This window comes from Ostrinia furnacalis, unplaced genomic scaffold (assembly GCF_004193835.3).
Source record: "Ostrinia furnacalis isolate ACB-3 unplaced genomic scaffold, ASM419383v2 OfSCF0633, whole genome shotgun sequence".
Lineage (NCBI taxonomy): Eukaryota > Metazoa > Arthropoda > Insecta > Lepidoptera > Crambidae > Ostrinia > Ostrinia furnacalis.
Genome location: NW_021130872.1, coordinates 17593 through 35541, shown reverse-complemented (window position 1 = coordinate 35541; position 17949 = coordinate 17593). Strand labels below are relative to the sequence as shown.

Sequence of the window (17949 nt, the reverse complement as noted above, 5' to 3'; positions counted from 1 at the left end):
GGCGAAAAGTTAAAGATTATTTTCTCTAACTCGAGATTATTCTGTAACATAGTTTCAAAAGGTAATATGTGCTCGGGATTCGTTGAAGGAATCAATTTGAAAACTGACGAACCTTTTCATTCCGTGACTGTACATTACGTATTTAATTGCATACATAACAAAACCTTCAACTCACCTATGGAAGAAGTCTTGATACAGCCATCTTGAAGGAAAGCCGGCAGCTGATATCCTGATGGTCTCCAACACACCGCATGCTCTGTAAGCAATACAAGAAAATATTATTCATTCAATTTAGACCACTGGTGGCACTTATGAACGTCTAAATATCCTACTAATATTATAAAGGCGAAAGTTTGGATGTCATGATGTCTGGATGTTTGTTACTCTTTCACGCAAAAAGTACTGAACGGAATTTGTTGAAACTTTACAGTATTATTGTTTATAACCCAAATTAACATATAAGCTATAATTTATGACGATATGTAACAAATAAGACGTCCAAAAAGAGCCATCTATCGTCATTGGTTAAAATCTACAGCGCTGGACAAACTACTGTTTTTGACATTCGTAAACATTCATGCCGTGAAACGCCATCTATCAACATGATATCTAACGGGGGTAAAACGAGGTCCACGCGTACGAAGTCGCGGGCGGCCGCTAGTAGTAAAATAAAAAAAGGTAGCCCTTAAGGGGCACTTTACATGTCTCCTTATCTTTTGGGCCCTACAAGCGCTTCGAGACAAACATTATGGCAAGTGCTGAGAAGAAACGCCGGAACAAACTCAGTCACCACTATTTGCCAGTAATTATCTAACGGTAAGAAGAATAACCATATTCAAGTTCATCAAATATGTGCAGACTGAACTGACCACGCATCCTTGTCATCAATATAGTCTCGAACCTTGTAGTACCCTTTGGACATAAGGGTATTTTTTATATGTATCTTCATCATTTCAGCCACGTCGGTCACGGACGTCCACTGCTGAACATAGGCCTCCCCCAATGCTTTCCACGTTGATCGATTGGTAGCGGCCTGCGTCCAGTGCTTCCCTGCTACCTTTACGATGTCGTCGGTCTACCTTGTAGGTGGACGTCCCACGCTGCGTTTTTCGGTACGCGGTCTCCATTCCAGAACCTTTCTGTGACGCTGGAGTCACTGTGACGCTGGAGTCACTGTGACGCTGTGACACTGTGACGCTGGAGTCACTGTGACACTGTTGTCTCACCTGAGCTGGTGCACCGCCCGCGCCGGGTCGAAGCGGAAGGCTTCCTTCGTGTCGTTGGGCTTGATGCAGCGCACGTAATGCGGCGTGGTGGCAGACAGGGTTGCCATGAGGCGGACAGCGAGGGAACGGCGAGCCCGCTGTCTGCTGGACTGTGACGCTGGAGTCACTGTGACGCTGTGACACTGTGACGCTGGAGTCACTGTGACACTGTTGTCTCACCTGAGCTGGTGCACCGCCCGCGCCGGGTCGAAGCGGAAGGCTTCCTTCGTGTCGTTGGGCTTGATGCAGCGCACGTAATGCGGCGTGGTGGCAGACAGGGTTGCCATGAGGCGGACAGCGAGGGAACGGCGAGCCCGCTGTCTGCTGGACTGTGACGCTGGAGTCACTGTGACGCTGTGACACTGTGACGCTGGAGTCACTGTGACACTGTTGTCTCACCTGAGCTGGTGCACCGCCCGCGCCGGGTCGAAGCGGAAGGCTTCCTTCGTGTCGTTGGGCTTGATGCAGCGCACGTAATGCGGCGTGGTGGCAGACAGGGTTGCCATGAGGCGGACAGCGAGGGAACGGCGAGCCCGCTGTCTGCTGGACTGTGACGCTGGAGTCACTGTGACGCTGTGACACTGTGACGCTGGAGTCACTGTGACACTGTTGTCTCACCTGAGCTGGTGCACCGCCCGCGCCGGGTCGAAGCGGAAGGCTTCCTTCGTGTCGTTGGGCTTGATGCAGCGCACGTAATGCGGCGTGGTGGCAGACAGGGTTGCCATGAGGCGGACAGCGAGGGAACGGCGAGCCCGCTGTCTGCTGGACTGTGACGCTGGAGTCACTGTGACGCTGTGACACTGTGACGCTGGAGTCACTGTGACACTGTTGTCTCACCTGAGCTGGTGCACCGCCCGCGCCGGGTCGAAGCGGAAGGCTTCCTTCGTGTCGTTGGGCTTGATGCAGCGCACGTAATGCGGCGTGGTGGCAGACAGGGTTGCCATGAGGCGGACAGCGAGGGAACGGCGAGCCCGCTGTCTGCTGGACTGTGACGCTGGAGTCACTGTGACGCTGTGACACTGTGACGCTGTGACACTGTGACACTGTTGTCTCACCTGAGCTGGTGCACCGCCCGCGCCGGGTCGAAGCGGAAGGCTTCCTTCGTGTCGTTGGGCTTGATGCAGCGCACGTAATGCGGCGTGGTGGCAGACAGGGTTGCCATGAGGGCGGACAGGGAAGCCCGAAACTGGGAGCCCACTGTCTGTTTGCCGCCGGACGCTCGGCGCGGCGGTTGCTGTGGAACAATAAGAATAATTGGTATTATATCTACTATAATCTGGTCGCCTAGCACGTAGAATTTTGTCCAATGACCCCAAGCTACCCATCCTTATAGCTCGCTCGTAATTATATTGCTGTCGCGACTGTGCGACGGGCGCCCGCAGTGAGTGTGCGAGCGCGACAGCAACATAATTAAGCGCGAGCGATAAGGATGGGTAGTTTGGGGTCATTGGACAAAATTCTACGTGCTCACAGACCGGGCTTAAGCAACTAAAATTGCGTGTCAATATACCGCAACATTGTAGATTAGCGACGCGTCACGGCCTTAAGGCACTAGACTTGACTTTTCTTACCGTAAGACTGGGTGAAGGTGCGGGTGCGTTTCGGCGGCGTAGCGGCAGCGTGGCAGAAGCGACGGCGGCGTCCTGCTCCGGCGGCAAAACGGCTCGCAACAGGCGGCAGGACGCCGCTCGCACGCACTCCAACTGTTCCGCGGATACTGTGTCGCGGTTCTTTTCTAGGAAACCGCCGGCTTGGTACTCTACGTTGTCGGCGAAGTGCTTGATTATGAAGGCTGGAACAAAACCATAGTTTACTAATTGCGGTATATAGTTACGTATGTCCTAGAGACATCATCATCTCTTTCTATGTGCTGAAGCCAAAATTATACTGCGCCGCTTATCATATTAGGTCTTCCCTGGATCAAACCTTTCAAGGCTTCATACCTTGTCTATGAAGTAACCCCCTAAAATCTAATTTGCCCCTCTTTTTTATCACCCCCTCTCTAGTCAGACTGTCCCTCTTGACAAGAACCCCTTTTTATTAAACTGCTCCCCCTGGATGAGACTGCGCCACCCACCCTGGGTTAAACTGCCCTCCTAGTTCACACTCTCCCCTCTTATCAAACTGCCCTCTCTTGATAAGACTCTTACCCACTCTTTTTAGACTGTCCTCTCTTGATCAGACTGCTCCCCTTGAGTCACACTGCCCCCTTGATAAGAATTTCCCCCTCTTGATAAGACTGACCCCCCTCTTGATAAGACTGCCTCGCTCTTGATAAGACTGGCCCGCTCTATAAGACTGCCCTCTCTAGATTAGAGTGCCCCCCTCTTGATAAGACTGCCCCCCTCCTAATAAGNCATACCTTGATAAGACTGCACCCCCTTGACAATGATAGTGACTCACCAGATGCCCCGAATCTTGGCTTCAAGAAGTGCGGGTATTTAGCGCACTTGTCGTGCAGCTTGGCCGCGAAGCCACCGTCGGAGCCCTGCGGCACTCGGCACTCCTCGTCCAGGAGCGCTAGCACTCCCAGCCTGTCTTCGATCAGGTCTATGCACGGCTGATTGTCGTAGAAGTCTATCATTTTCCAGGATATCTCCTCCTGTGGGAGCATATTTTGATGTATAAGAGGAAATAGGCTAAAATATATTGGCATCGTATGCAAATAGCAGACTTGAGGAAGACTACGAGTAGTTCGATTCTGTCGTTCATTTCAACTAACCAAAAGACGTCCATTACTAGACAAAGGCCTTCCCTAAGACTGTAAAACCCTGGTTTTCCGATATAAATAAATAAATAAGAATTTGCACAACGGTCCTGCGCTGTCCGCAATAGGCTTCCCGTGTCCTTCACAACATCTTTCGGTCCGTGGTCGCCACACGAGAACTTTTCTGCCCCAATGGCAATCAGGTTTACCAGCTATGTGTCCCGTCTACTGGTACTTAAATTTGTCAATTCTATTGGCTATAAGAACAATACTACTTGTACCGTTGATATCGTATATCCTAAGAAAACAAATATGCAAACATTAGGCCTCCCCAACCCATCTGACCAGTGTGGAGTGTAGTAGATCGAATTCTCCATTGCCTCTGGTAAATTGGAAAGGGTCTTGCTCGTGCAGTGGAGAATAAATGACCTGATAATCATCATCATCATCATCTCAGCCATAGGACGTCCACTGCTGAACATAGGCGTCCCCTAAAGATTTTCACAAAGGCCGGTGGTAGCGGCCTGCATCCAGCGCCTTTCTGCTACCTTTATGTGGTCGTCGGTCCACCTTGTGGGTGGACGTCCTACGCTGCCTTTTCCGGTACGTGGTCTCCACCCCAATGGTGTATTATCTGAGTATTAATCCGGCCAATGGAAATCATTGGGGGAGGCTATGTCCAGCAGTTAAATCAAATCTTTTTTTTTTTTTTATGCTAGCCAAGGCAGGTATTTGACCGCAATCGCACCTGGTGTTAAGTGAGATGCAGTCTAGGATGGTACATATCTGCCCTGTAAGTGCCTATTCACTATAAATCAAAAATATTTATTCAATTTTGACAGCCTGTGGCTAAAATGATGATGATCTATGTATCCGACCCTGATATTAATGTTGTCCTATCTGAGCATCGAACCCGCACTCTAACCGGCCTCACCTTGATATACTCATCCTGCTCCAACTTAAACACGTGCGAGTTGAACTGCTGCTGCAGCTTCTCGTTGGCGTAGTTGATGCAGAACTGCTCGAAAGAGTTGATCTCGAACGTCTCGAAGCCGTAGATATCCAGCACACCTGGAAATATACGAGGTTTACACCTGGAGTTTTGACCGAACGCGATGGAGGACTTTTGGGGACGCCCTCTGCCCATCTAGGGGACATAGGACCTTAAGTCAAGTAAGTCAAGACCTGGAGCTGGAATGTGTTTTGCAAGGAAAAGAATCGTTCTATAAGATTTTAAACTTTCGCGTTCCATTTCAATTAAAATAGTCACTGTCTGCTTGTGACCACGGCTGCAGCATCGCAGCTGAAACGTCAAGCCGTGAGTACATAATGTAACTCATTAATAATACGTCGAGTTAAGACCCGTGTCTTACTATTATAATTTAAAAGAATCGTTCGTTCGTTTCAGCCGAAAGACGTCCACTGCTGGACAAAGGCTTTCCCCCAAGGATTTCCACAAAGACCGGTTCTGCGCCGCTCGCATCCAGGCATCTCCCGCGACCTTTACTAGATCGTCGGTCCACCTAGTTGGAGGCCTGCCCACGCCACGTCTTCCGGTTCGTGGTCGCCACTCAAAAACTTTCCTGCCCCAGCGGTCATCGGCTGTACGAGCTATGTGCCCCGCCCACTGCCACTTGATTTTAGCAATTCTGATAATAAGTAAAAGAAAAACTTTTTACTAATAAAGCGCCAACCATTCAAACAGTTTTTAGGCCCCGTAAGAATCACATATCCAGGACAGGGATGTTATGGATATCCGTAACCGTAACCGAAACTATCGGATATCTGAAATAAAAAAAAATTCCATAACCGAAACCGATTCAAAAGTTTCGGATAAAAGCAGTCTAAATTTTAATACTATTTGTTACTTGTCTGGCATTCCCTGGCACCACCTAATATCCCCGCCTGTTTTACCTTTTATCATAGGTGTCGTATGTACATAAAGTGGCTATGTGGGTCGCGTAGTATCTTACTATTTGAATTTTACATTTTTTAAATTCTAATATCCGTAACCGAAATTATCCGAAACTTTCGGATAATCCGAAATGATTTCATATCCGTAACCGTAACCGAAACCGACATAATATTATTCTAATATCCGTAACCGTATCCATAACTGAAATTTCATATCCTTAATATCCTTGGAACAAAAGTCCGGTCGCCGAGCAGATACAATTTCGTACAATGACCCCACCCAAACTACCCATCCTTATCGCTCGCACGTAATTATATTGCGGTCGCGATTGTGCGACGGACGGCTGCAGCCGCAGTGAGTGTGAGAGCGCGAGCTTGGGGTCATTGTACGAAATTCTATCTGCTCGGCGACCGGACTTTAATAACTTACCAATAAAGTGCTTCTTAGCGTGTCCCGTATCGAGCGCCCTGTTGACCGCACAGACTACCCACGCGAACAATTCTCCATATAGTCTCTTCGCTAGCGCGTCCCGTGAGAACATCGCACGGGATACGTCCGTACGGGACACTATGACCTGTGGGAATAAAACTATGTATCAGCCATCAATGAAGGGATAGCCGAACGGTGAAGGGGTCGGAATGGCCGACTCGTGATCCGGGAAACGCGGGTTCGGTCCCCGCCGCCGCTCGACTATTGTGGTGAGCTCACTCGTGATACAAGCATATTTAGCTTAGTACGAGGGGCTAATGGGACTATTAGTAATTTTTTCAATACAAATTGCTAATAATCTTTAAAAAAAATAGCTTTTTGCCAGACTGCGTCAGAAGGAGAGTTATGTTTTCTTTTATCACCTTTTTTGCAGATACAGCAAGACCAAATATGCAAACTAGGTAGTTTGAATAAAAACTATTTAAAAGGAATGAAGACACACGCGACTAACTAGCGTAGCATCTTGCGCGATTTTTAACAAAAAATAACATTCTGTTGCACTATCGACTACTAAATACAGGGTGGAATTTTGTAATGCCACCTGGAGGGAAAATGAACTTAATGTTGAAGATAGATAGGCAATTTTACTCAAAAAAAACTTTTAAAAGAAAGAAAACTGTATTCAGAGATTTCCGAAAATTCTCTTGCCACACCCGGGATTTGATCCGACTAAAATGTGTTAAAAATTACACCCTGTATTTTTAGCTTCTGATAAAAAGAATCTCTAATAATAACAATAAAACAAATCTTATTTACCTACACGGCTATTGAATCTAAAATAGACTGATGATTGACTGTACTTGCTAATATTCCCGCCATACTAAAACAAATCTTATTAACACGGCTTTAAAGTTAAAAACAGCATACCTCATGAGCAGAAGTGATGCGGCGGTGCGTCAACCAACGCCGTAGTTCCACGCTCGACACTCCCAGCAGTGAACATACCCTCGCCAGGTGCTTGTCGTTTGACTGTGGAGGATATACAATGATACTCGTATTCATCATCAGTTCAAGTCTCCACTGCAAAAGCTAATTGTAAATCTACTTTTACACTTGAAAAACATACAGGGTGTCCCAAAAACAGTGGATAATCTTGTTTTTGGGACACCCTGTATGTTGTAACTATCGATAAGCCTCACTATCACTATGGTCTCTCTAATATAAAATTTTGACCAGGTAAATATCACTATTTTGATATTTTTAGTATTTTTAGAAAACTGACACCTGCGATTGCGATGCGAGATTACGAATTAAATTTTCCTTTTCTTCTTTTTCATTTTTTTTAGATACTTAGGAACTAGTTTGTTGAATTTCATGAGAAAAACTAATCAGATGGCAATTTTCTAAAAATAAAAATCTTTAAATCTGTGTCATTTTTACTAAGGTCAAAATTTGATATTATAGAGATCTTGAGGAGGCCTATCGATAATTGTAAGGTTATCCATTGTTTTTGGGACACCCTGTATACTAACGAAATAAAATAATTTCTTATAGAGGGTGACTTTTAAATCGTTGACATCCTTTTATTAAAATAAGGCTCTACTCATGATACATAGTACATTCCCCAAATATGAGACAAATTCAATGAGTTAAAATTTCAATATTTAAAATCTTGTACAGACGACAGCACATTAATTTTAATACTGTGGCATCTTATTTCGATGTATTAAGTGTTAATTTGCAACAAAATGTATGGGCTGATGTGCTGTTGACTGTACAATAGTTTTAAACTCTTTTTAAGAGCACACTAATGCAAATAGGTAGCAAAAATAATGACAAAAAATCTCATTGGATTTGTCTCATTTTTAGGGAATGCACTACATATGTATGCAGAATGTCACCCTGTACTTACACTGATATAAGCGCCGTCTTCACACTCGGTATCGGGCGCGGCGTCCGGGTCGTGTTCGTAAAACTGGATGTTGCCCAAATGTAAAATGGCGGACAGGATCGTGAACATATCCTGCTGCTCTGATTCTGTCACTCCTGTAAGAAAAAAACAGTAAAATTAAGGTAGCCTTTCGAACTAAGCGTCACTGACAGCGTCTTTAGCTTTGGTCTTGTGCCACCAACGCCGCGTCATTAACTCGCTTCGAAAGGCTACCTTTAAGACCAAAGCTAAAGACGCTGCGTCTGTGACGCTTAGTTCGAAAGGCTACCTTTAGTGGTTTTCTGAATATAAAGGATTTAGCACATTTATCAACCCGGAAAAGGATCGTAACCGTATCAACTCGAGGCGGTCAGTATTCTTTGTATGAAAATTGAAAATCCATACTGCAATGCACACTTATCCGAACCTCCACCACCGCCTCACTTCGCGACGAAAGGAGATATGGTGTTGATCCCTTTCCGGGTTGATAGGTAAGTGTGCTATGAACTTCCACACACTTTTCATTTATTTTAATTGACTTCCCAGCTGAAGTCTATTTTCACAGATTATTATATTCATAAGCCCTGACCAATTTTTTTCCTTTTAGGAGCATGATAAATATTATTAAATTATTAAATATCCTATTGTCCTAATAATTTTTTTTTTATGCATAACAAGGCGGGTATTTGACCACAATCGCACCTGATGTTAAGTGGGATGCAGTCTAGGATGGTACATATCTGCCCTGTAAGTGCCTATTCACTCTCGCCTTGAAAAGGCCCGGATTATAGTTTTCGGGAAAGACAGCAGCAGGCAACGAATTCCAGTCCCTATCTGTTCGCATTATAAATAAAAACACAACTATTCAATATAGATTTTGTAAATCAGCCAATGAGCCTGTTGCAATCGTAGTTAAAATTAAAATAATAATAAAAAACATGCCAATCGAATTGAAAACCTCCTCCTTTTTTGAAGTCGGTTAAAAAATAGCTTACCTAAAGTAGTAAGTGCGTTTTTGGTCTCATTGAAGGCTCGGAGGTCGTCGACCCCGTCGATGTCAGGGCTGCCGCCTTGGTTTAAGTAGTGGAAGGAGTCTTGGTGGTCTGGAACAACGGGAATACATTAGAAAAGGAGTTTTATTTGTTGGGTATAGATGCTATTTTGGAATAACAGGCTGATAGACTGTCGACTATGTACTAGACAGGCACGGTAGCCCAACGGTGAAGTGGTCGGAGTGGCCGACTCGAGATCCGAGGAACGCGGGTTCGAATCCCACCGCCGCTCGACTATTGTGGTGAGCCCACTCGTAACACAAGCTTAATTAGCTTAACACGAGGAGCTAACGGGACTATTAGTAATTTGTGCAATAAAAATTGCTAATAGTCTTATAAAAAAAAGGTTTTCTTTCTTTCTGCTTCTTTCTTTTTGTGCTGTAAATCAACAGACCTTGTTAAATCTTCTTACATGCTGGAGGCCGGGCATTGAGAAAAAATAAGCTTTCCGTCAGCTTTTACACAAAGACGCAGCTGCGTTCCGTTTACGTTACAACTTCGTTTAAACTAGCTGTCAAAGCGACACCGCGATACGAATTTGTGCAAACAGCTGATTTTCGTTCGTCGCCCAGTCGCGTTGCAGTTAAAAATATTTAGCGCAATCGGGGCTCTGGTTGAATGTTACCTAGATGCAGGTCGGGCATGCGGCAGTTTTGGAGCCTACATTACTGGATTCTGCAAAACTAGACTGTAATTAGGTGCCCCATTTTTCTTTCTTTCTTTATTTCCTTGTGCTGTAAATTTTTTTTCACAACGAGGAAGCTCTTGGCCTGTATCTCACCTGATGGAAAGTGATGATCAGGCCGAAGGTGGAAGCGAGCTTCACCCGGAATCCTCAACCACGGAGGAACTGGCTATCTTACCTCTTCAAATAACTTGACCTTCCAGTGAAGGTCAAGTTATTAACCCAACCAGTGTTGGGTTTTTATTGGCAGTCAAGCTGTAGATCCTAGCTACACAGGAGTTGCAGTGGTGGGAAAGAGAGGTGGGAATAGTCCCGTGTTTTTATCTTACTGCTAACTGCCGGAACACAACAATTGCTGTTATCAATCAAAATAATATGTTAAAGCCCGGTCTGTGAGCACGTAGAATTTTGTCCAATGACCCCAAACTACCCATCCTTATCGCTCTATATTGCTGTCGCGACTGTGCGACGGGCGCCCGCAGTGAGTATGCGAGCGCGACAGCAACATAATTACGCGCGAGCGATAAGGATGGGTAGCTTGGGGTCTTTGGACAAAATTCTACGTGCTCGCAGACCAGACTATACATCCTGTATATTATCTTACCTAGCTGCAGGCCGGGCAAGCTGGCGGCCGCCGCGCAAAGCTGGTAGAACACGTGGTAGTTCCGCTCGCCGGAGCTCTGGTAGACAACACGCGACTTCTCCAGGAGGTAAGTCCGCATACTGGCACCGGATATCCGGTACGAGTTGTCGAAGTGGATCTCGATGAACTTGCCGAAGCGAGACGAGTTGTCGTTGCGGGTTGTTTTGGCGTTGCCTATCGCCTGGAATAAATAAAGTTTATAATAGAATAAAAAGAAGCTTTTTTCCAGTAGTGGACTACTGGTGATGATGATCAAGACCAAGGCCACAAGGCCGAAAGGGCCTGCCTACACTACTGACTTCCATAGCCCGTAGAATAATTAAACTCAGTCTAAAAAGACAAGCTCTTTATATATTTTTAACATCGACTCCGTTGAGCTGTTTACCTATTTGCGTATATAAAATCTGAGGGAATCTGTTTTTTTTACCGCCTTAACTAAAATGTTGCTGTCGCGCTCGCACACTCACTACGGCCGCCCGTCGCACAGTCGCGACAGCAATATAATTACGCGCGAGCGATAAGGATGGGTAGCTTGGGGTCATTGGACAAAATTCTACGTGCTCGCAGACCAGACTATAACAATTCGAAGGGTTCCTGTCTGCATGGCCCACTCAAACTTGCCTTTAAACCTTTATCTAATGGCGGCAGAATAATTGCCACCATATTTTGAACTTTGAGCTAACATGAGGTTCAAAATAAATGAAAAATATTTTTCTCTATACCAGTGTGCTTACCATGAGTATACATTAGCTGTGCTCGCTAGCAACTGCGTTGTACAGCGCCCTTAGCGGTAACTTTAAAGAACTAAAATGTTCACATATTTTTTGACGGAACCCGTTAGCGATGACGTAAACCAACCAGTGTGCCTACCATGAGTTTACGTTAGGTGTGCTCGCTAACGACTGCGTAAAAAAATGACATTTAAATGTATGACATATTGTGCAGCGCCCCTAGCGGCTACTTTCAAGAAATAAAATCTTCATAGAATTTTTTGACGTATTCGCTAGCGAGCTCACTTAACGTAAACTCATGGTAGGCACACAGACCAAAATTAAATGGTTTTAGGACAAATCTGGGTCATTTCTCCTCTATCAACAGGATTCAGTCACAATTTAGCAACCTGTCACGTTCGTCCGGGGCCAGCGTTGATATGTCATCTTCGCTACGTAAATTCAAAAAACAAATTTCTGAATTGTATACTCCGACGGTTAGTTAATAATTTATTGTATTGCATACTGTCACTTTGGCAACGTTATTATTGTTATCCAACATTCTGTGCATGTCGTGGCAACCTTTAATTAAGGCAACACCTTAGCTTAATTTATTTATAAGGATACTGTGAATGTATGGTGTATGTTTTGTTGGTTGTCCTTAAATAAATAAATAAATAAATAAAATAAAATGTAAACTCATGGAAAAGCTACAGTTAAAGGGTCTCACCTCCATGATAGGACTGGAAGCCAGCACCTTCCTTTCAACCTGCGTCTCGCTAGCATTCCCTCCGACCGCCGCGAAGTATCGCATCGCATATTTGGCCGATACCGTCTTGCCTGCGCCAGATTCGCCGCTCACTGTTGAAGATACAGGGTGTTAGTGATTATGACTCCTTGGGAGTCTATGAATATAAAGGGGGTTTTATCTGCTCTATTTAACAATTAGTGACCTAGGTCTGTCGAACCTATGCGAACATAACAAGTAGTTTTTTTTTTCAATTCATTCATTTTAATGTACCTAGTAGTCATGGATCTCTTGGACCCATTAATAGACAATTTAAAAAAAAATCATATGCAGAAATCCTATTATCTAATGGTACAGATTTTATTTTATTTTTATTTTATTTTATTTGTTTAACAATGTTTCAACAGCATTAAATTGTACATAAATGTGCAGGAAGATACAACTTGAACATAAGCCAATTAAAGAAACACATTCTATTACATATATTACATGGATAATTCTTCCAAATTACGTCCACGGCTAAAGCACACTCACTGCGGGCGCCCGTCGCACAGTTGTGACAGCAATATAATTACGCGCGAGCGATAAGGACGGGTAGCTTGGGGTCATTGGACAAAATTCTACGTGCTCGGCGACCAGACTATAGACAAAGACAACGATTCCACAACGACCGGCCCAGCGCTGCCCGCATCCAAGTGCTTCCCGCTTCACCAGATCGTCGGTCCACCTAGCGACTGTCCACTCACCAATAATGCTCTGGTCCCGTCGCTCCCGCTCGAGCTTAGTAAAAGCCTCCTCCGACACCGCAAAGATGTGAGGGTCCAGGTCACCCATCGACTGCCCGCGGTAAGCCATGATGGTTTCATCGCCTGGGTAATAAAAAAATATTATTAGGTGAAAAAAGATGAAATAACTGTTCACAAACACACGGGTTACAAAACAATAATTATGCAAAACATCGCAGCGTCAACATATAACCCAGAAAAACAAATGATACCGCGAGTCAACTCGATATAGCGCCATCTATGAATGAAAATTGGAAATAAGGAGTGGCGCCAATATGCCAAGTGCATTACATTTTGCAGTAGGTACTGGCTCCATTTTGAAGTGCTAAATGTGGATAAGCAATCAATGATGAGGTATTGAGTACCTACCTATTATAAATAATTACGAAAAAATTGAAAAAAAATCGATTTATGCCCGTTTTCACCATCAATCCCTAATTTTTAAGTGACCGCTATGGTAACACATAACAGGAACTTTGTTTTCATTGTGGTCACTTAAAAATTAGGTATCGATGGTGAAAACGGGCATTAGACCAATAATTTGGCAATTATAATAATAATACTGTTTATTGTGTACAATAAAGAGTTTAAATAAATAAATAATAAAAAGGTGGGATACCTTTTTCTTGAGGGAGTCTTATTTTGCCCTACCAGCTAGAGTTACCTATGACAGTACATTTTACTGAAATCAGTGTTACAATTCGCTCAATTAATTATTACCAGGTCCCAACAATACACTACCTAATAAAAGGAATCAGGCTACACCCACGAACCCTCGGTCCATTGAGCAGCATGAATGCGATATCCTATCGGTATATCCGTTGAACTTTAATCTCCTGGTGTAATCATTGTAGTAATGCAATGCTATATTTTAATTGGTATTAAAACTTTACTGTGGCTTTACCTAAAATTACAAACGTTCCAATTCAGCCATAAACTATGAATAAACTTCTCTACCAATTTTGCTATTGTATAGCGTTAATACAGGGTGGGCCAAAAAATTTTGCAAATAGCAACGCTTGATTTCTCGAAAACGGTTCGAAATAGAAACACGTGGGTGGTGGGAAACTGTGCATAATTTCGTAATTTCGTGCTTAGTTTCCTAAAAAAATTTTTTTAGTCCGTAATGTTTAATATCAAAAAATATTGGACACATATATTTTTATTTGTCAATCTAACAAATAATTACATAGTTATGGTGCGTTGAAGTTCCGCACGACGTCACAACGTGCGGCACTTTTATGGGGTCCGTGGCCGAGTCCCCCAGTTTTCGACGCACCCGTCGTCGACGCCCCCGGACAGTTAAATTCGATTTGAAGCAATTTTTAATCAAATGTACAGTCAGGCACAAAAATGTTTATAAACTAATAAATATTTATTAGGCCAGTAGAATAATTTGGTTTAATTATTAAACACAAAAATGAATCTAATGAAATGAAAATAATTCCTACAAAAGTTTTTTGTTTCTTACTACTGCTGGTTTTGGGTTAAAATTTTGCTCCCAGATTGCATAAATACCGTCAAACATGCATAGTTTAGTATAATAATTAGCTTGTGAAACTTTTTTCGTTGACTGTACTTAGTGCAAAAGCCGAAAAAAATGTGATATTAAATTTATTTAAATCGGGGGCGTCCACCACGGGTGCGTCAAATACTGGGGGACTCGGCCACGGACCCCTTTTATGCACGCATTGACGTCACGGGCCTCTTCTTATGAACTTTGGCGCGCTTTATCTCTTTAAATTTTCATTAGTTTGAAAAAGTGAAAAATATGTGTAGAGTATTTTTTGATAAGTTAACTGACGGACTAATTAAAACTCTTGCTTTTTGACCCAGGAAACATCCCTAGCATATAGATCGATCCAAAGCACTCACATGTACTTTTGATTATTCTAAATCCAAACTAGTAGGCATTTAATTGACTGAAAAAGTAAAAACCTAAAAAAACTGTTAAATAAAAAAAACTCACCGTAAATAGGTAAGTCATAGTAGGGGTTGATGGCGACGAGTACGATGCCGCAATACGTGTAGATTGCATTTCTGTCGCAAAATCTGAAAAAAACATTTTAATTAAAATATCTTAAAAAAAATATTCTCCAAAAAATGTTTTCCTTCAACTGCAATTTTTACTTTCCCAAAGCGTACGAGGAGGTTGCATTTTTAAGCATATATTTTTTTACTTGACTGTACCGAGTACCTAACATATCGTGCAGATTAAAAACTCTTTTTAAGAAACTCTTTTCTTTTATGTTAAAGACCAAACTCTTTAAAAAATAAACCTTTACTCGTTCATTTTCTATTATTTGAACAAGTGCAAACAACAATCATTTTGGGGCGAATTTGTTATGAACAGCTGTGTGTTAATCTGGTCAAATGGAATATGGTTTACCTACTTTTACTAATGCTCCTTAATATCATGCATTTACACGAGGCGAAAGTTCCCATGACTATTATTTATCCAAGCCTCAAATAATTAATTATATCTATCTAATAATTATGTATTATTAAATAAAAATACGGACAAATTACTAATATTACATTGCAATATAACAAATAATTATAAAAGTTAGTACAAAATTTTATGAGATAACCAATTCACTCATGCATGAAACATTGTGAGAATGTTGTTATGAGTCATACTTATTAAGTACTAACTCAATGAACACATTGTCGGCATAATAAACACGGCAATTAGCGGATTAAGAACATTTCAATTTACAAAATTGTACCCAACATTACGTGTTATTGTGTGGTTTAGATATTATACAGGGTGAAACTTCGTGTAGATACCCTCAATATCAGCAGTTAAGTTTGACCTGCCAACTTCTTTAAACTGGTTTTGTTGACTATATTTGTTTCACCCGCGTGGATTTCGGCCTATCACAGTCTTTAAGGTCATAGCACACTTATCAATCCGGAAGGGGATCAACACCGTATCGGCTTCGCCGCGCTGTCACCCGCGAGACGAGGTGTTTATGTTACTGTGCGCTTAAGTGTGCGTTGCAGTAACTTACCGAGTTTCATACAAAGAATACTGACCGCCTCGAGTTGATACGGTTACGATCCGTTTCCGCGTTGGTAAGTGTATTTCGTCCTTTATCGTGAACATTCAAATATAATAATGATATTTCATATCTAAGGGCTGAGTGTGAGTTTACATTAAACGCGCTCACTAGTGAGCACGTTTAAAAAATGTATGAAAATTTTAGTTTTTGAACGTTTCCCGCTAGGGGCGTATAATCCGTCATACATTTAATGTCATTTTTTGACGCGCTCACTGAATAAACCACGGATACTCTCGGCGCACTTAAGGGACTCTTATCTAGGTATAAATAAGACGTCAATATTTAGGTGACAATTTATTGCTTGACACAGGTTGTCAATGGTTCTCAAAGGTTAACAGATGTCAAAATACTCCAGGTATATAAAGCCAGGGAAAAAAATCTGGACACCGCGGTACAACTTTACGCGTCTCAAAGAGCAGTGACATCTCTCGGCAAATAACACAAACAAGTTTCATGGTAGGTTTATACATATCGCCCACCAAGGACCGTCCAAGGTCCTTAACAACAGGAAAATTGAAAAGAAACCAAATGAAACTTATGCGAATGCATCGCCCACCATGAAATAGGTTACGGTACACATCAACAATAAAATTAAAACAAACTATGTAAAAAACCATTGTACCGTAAAATATCAAAAACACATTCAATATACTCAAAACATAAAAACCTTAAAACTAAATAAACTATATTTAGCTTTAGGAAGGAGACAAATTTGTTACCCTTGAAACTAACAACTAGAACATCATCGTTACCGGGATGGACCACAATCACCCTGCCACTAAGCCAAGACCCGTAGCTAGTTGTCCACCGTTAAGACAACTAAATCACCAACTTTTAGGTTGACGAATTTATATAGTCCACCTCTATGTTTTTGCCTTACGACGTTCATAAAGCTGTAAGTTTGCAAAGTCTCCAACCAATTTTCAACTGTTTCACAACAAGAAAAGATCAAGAACCGGAGAAAACTACGTTTGGATAAGTATACGTTTTATTTTATCCTTTCAACATCAGCGCTTTACCTCAGATTGGCATGCAACTATACTATACATACAACCCATAGCCTTCTGTATCTCTACTGTTGTTGAATACCCATCGCATTTCTCAAGTGTATCCTTTTATATTTAACTTTTCTTTTTATTTCAGTTTCTTCGTAGGTCTGCACGTCGACCTTGTAGCGGTATACATCTTCACTTCGGTTCCAGGTAATACCACCACTTTTTATAATTTTATCAGCTTTCCTTTTCAGCCCTTCTTCGTTTCCTTTCCGTTGACTTACCTTACCATCTTCTTTCATTGTCTTTACCAAATCTTCATTGTAAGTAGTCAACTTTTGCAACACACATCCTTCTTTACCTAACGTCATATTCATTTCTCTGTAAAGTTGAATCCCCTGATCGACAATTTCACAACCCATCATGAGATCGTCCACATAAAAGTCTGCAAATATCTTCTCAGCCGCGGTTGGAGAAACTTCACCGTGATCCAAATTCATCCCAACATATTCATTAGTAACCTCTGTGTACTTCTGTTTCAGCTTGCCGTTCTTCAGTCTTCGTTCTAATGAATACGTTCTTTTTTCAGGTGTTTGCCAGGAATTCTTCTCGTCGGGAACTTCGTTCTTCACCGGTAGACGCTCATTGTATCGACCAGTTTCATCTCTACGAGTAGTTCTGGTACAGTATCTCTCGCATGTCTCTTCATTTTCCGTACAGGTTCCTTTCTTTGGCAACGGAATGTCATCTTCTAGCTTCCGACATTTTCTTAGAAACTGATTATCCTCCACGCTACAATGCATCACGTTTATTGTTTCAGAGGGCTTCATGGGCGTGTGAACAATACCAGACAAAATCCACCCCAATGACGAACACTGAGCAAGTGGTGAACCAAACGGTCCCTTGATGACTCCGTTTTGAATTACCCGGCTATATACTTCTGACCCCAACAACAAATCCACACTGTTAGAAGTATAATAGCTCGGATCCGCGAGGACAATGTCCTCAAGTTCCTTCCATTCC

At 42.7% G+C, this 17949-nt stretch overlaps 1 protein-coding gene and 1 pseudogene across 1 annotated transcript; both read right to left on the bottom strand.

Annotated features, from left to right (window-relative positions):
- Positions 1 to 175: 175 nt before the first annotated feature.
- On the bottom strand, positions 176 to 2207 carry LOC114366419 (unconventional myosin-Vb pseudogene; annotated as a pseudogene).
- Positions 2208 to 2294: 87 nt separating this feature from the next.
- Positions 2295 to 17729, bottom strand: LOC114366418 (unconventional myosin-Vb-like). Its single transcript, XM_028323287.1, has 13 exons — positions 17293 to 17729; positions 14839 to 14921; positions 12831 to 12953; positions 12067 to 12197; positions 10588 to 10807; positions 9242 to 9349; positions 8229 to 8362; positions 7244 to 7345; positions 6317 to 6461; positions 4907 to 5043; positions 3669 to 3867; positions 2837 to 3057; positions 2295 to 2499 (listed from the first exon to the last, which is right to left on the bottom strand). The coding sequence occupies exons 1-13, from the start codon at positions 17727 to 17729 to the stop codon at positions 2317 to 2319; spliced, it is 2223 nt and encodes a 740-aa protein (XP_028179088.1). The 3' UTR covers positions 2295 to 2316.
- Positions 17730 to 17949: the final 220 nt, after the last annotated feature.

Bases quoted from the DNA above. Each gene is read 5' to 3' on its own strand.
- LOC114366418 (XM_028323287.1), bottom strand. From the start codon at position 17,729: ATGCATTGTAGCGTGGAGGATAATCAGTTTCTAAGAAAATGTCGGAAG. The intron at 9,350-10,587 runs GTAAGATAATAT...CCGTTGTTCCAG, and splicing joins CTTGCCCGGCCTGCAGCTAG to ACCACCAAGACTCCTTCCAC. The intron at 3,868-4,906 runs GTGAGGCCGGTT...ATGCTCCCACAG, and splicing joins AGCAGGATGAGTATATCAAG to GAGGAGATATCCTGGAAAAT.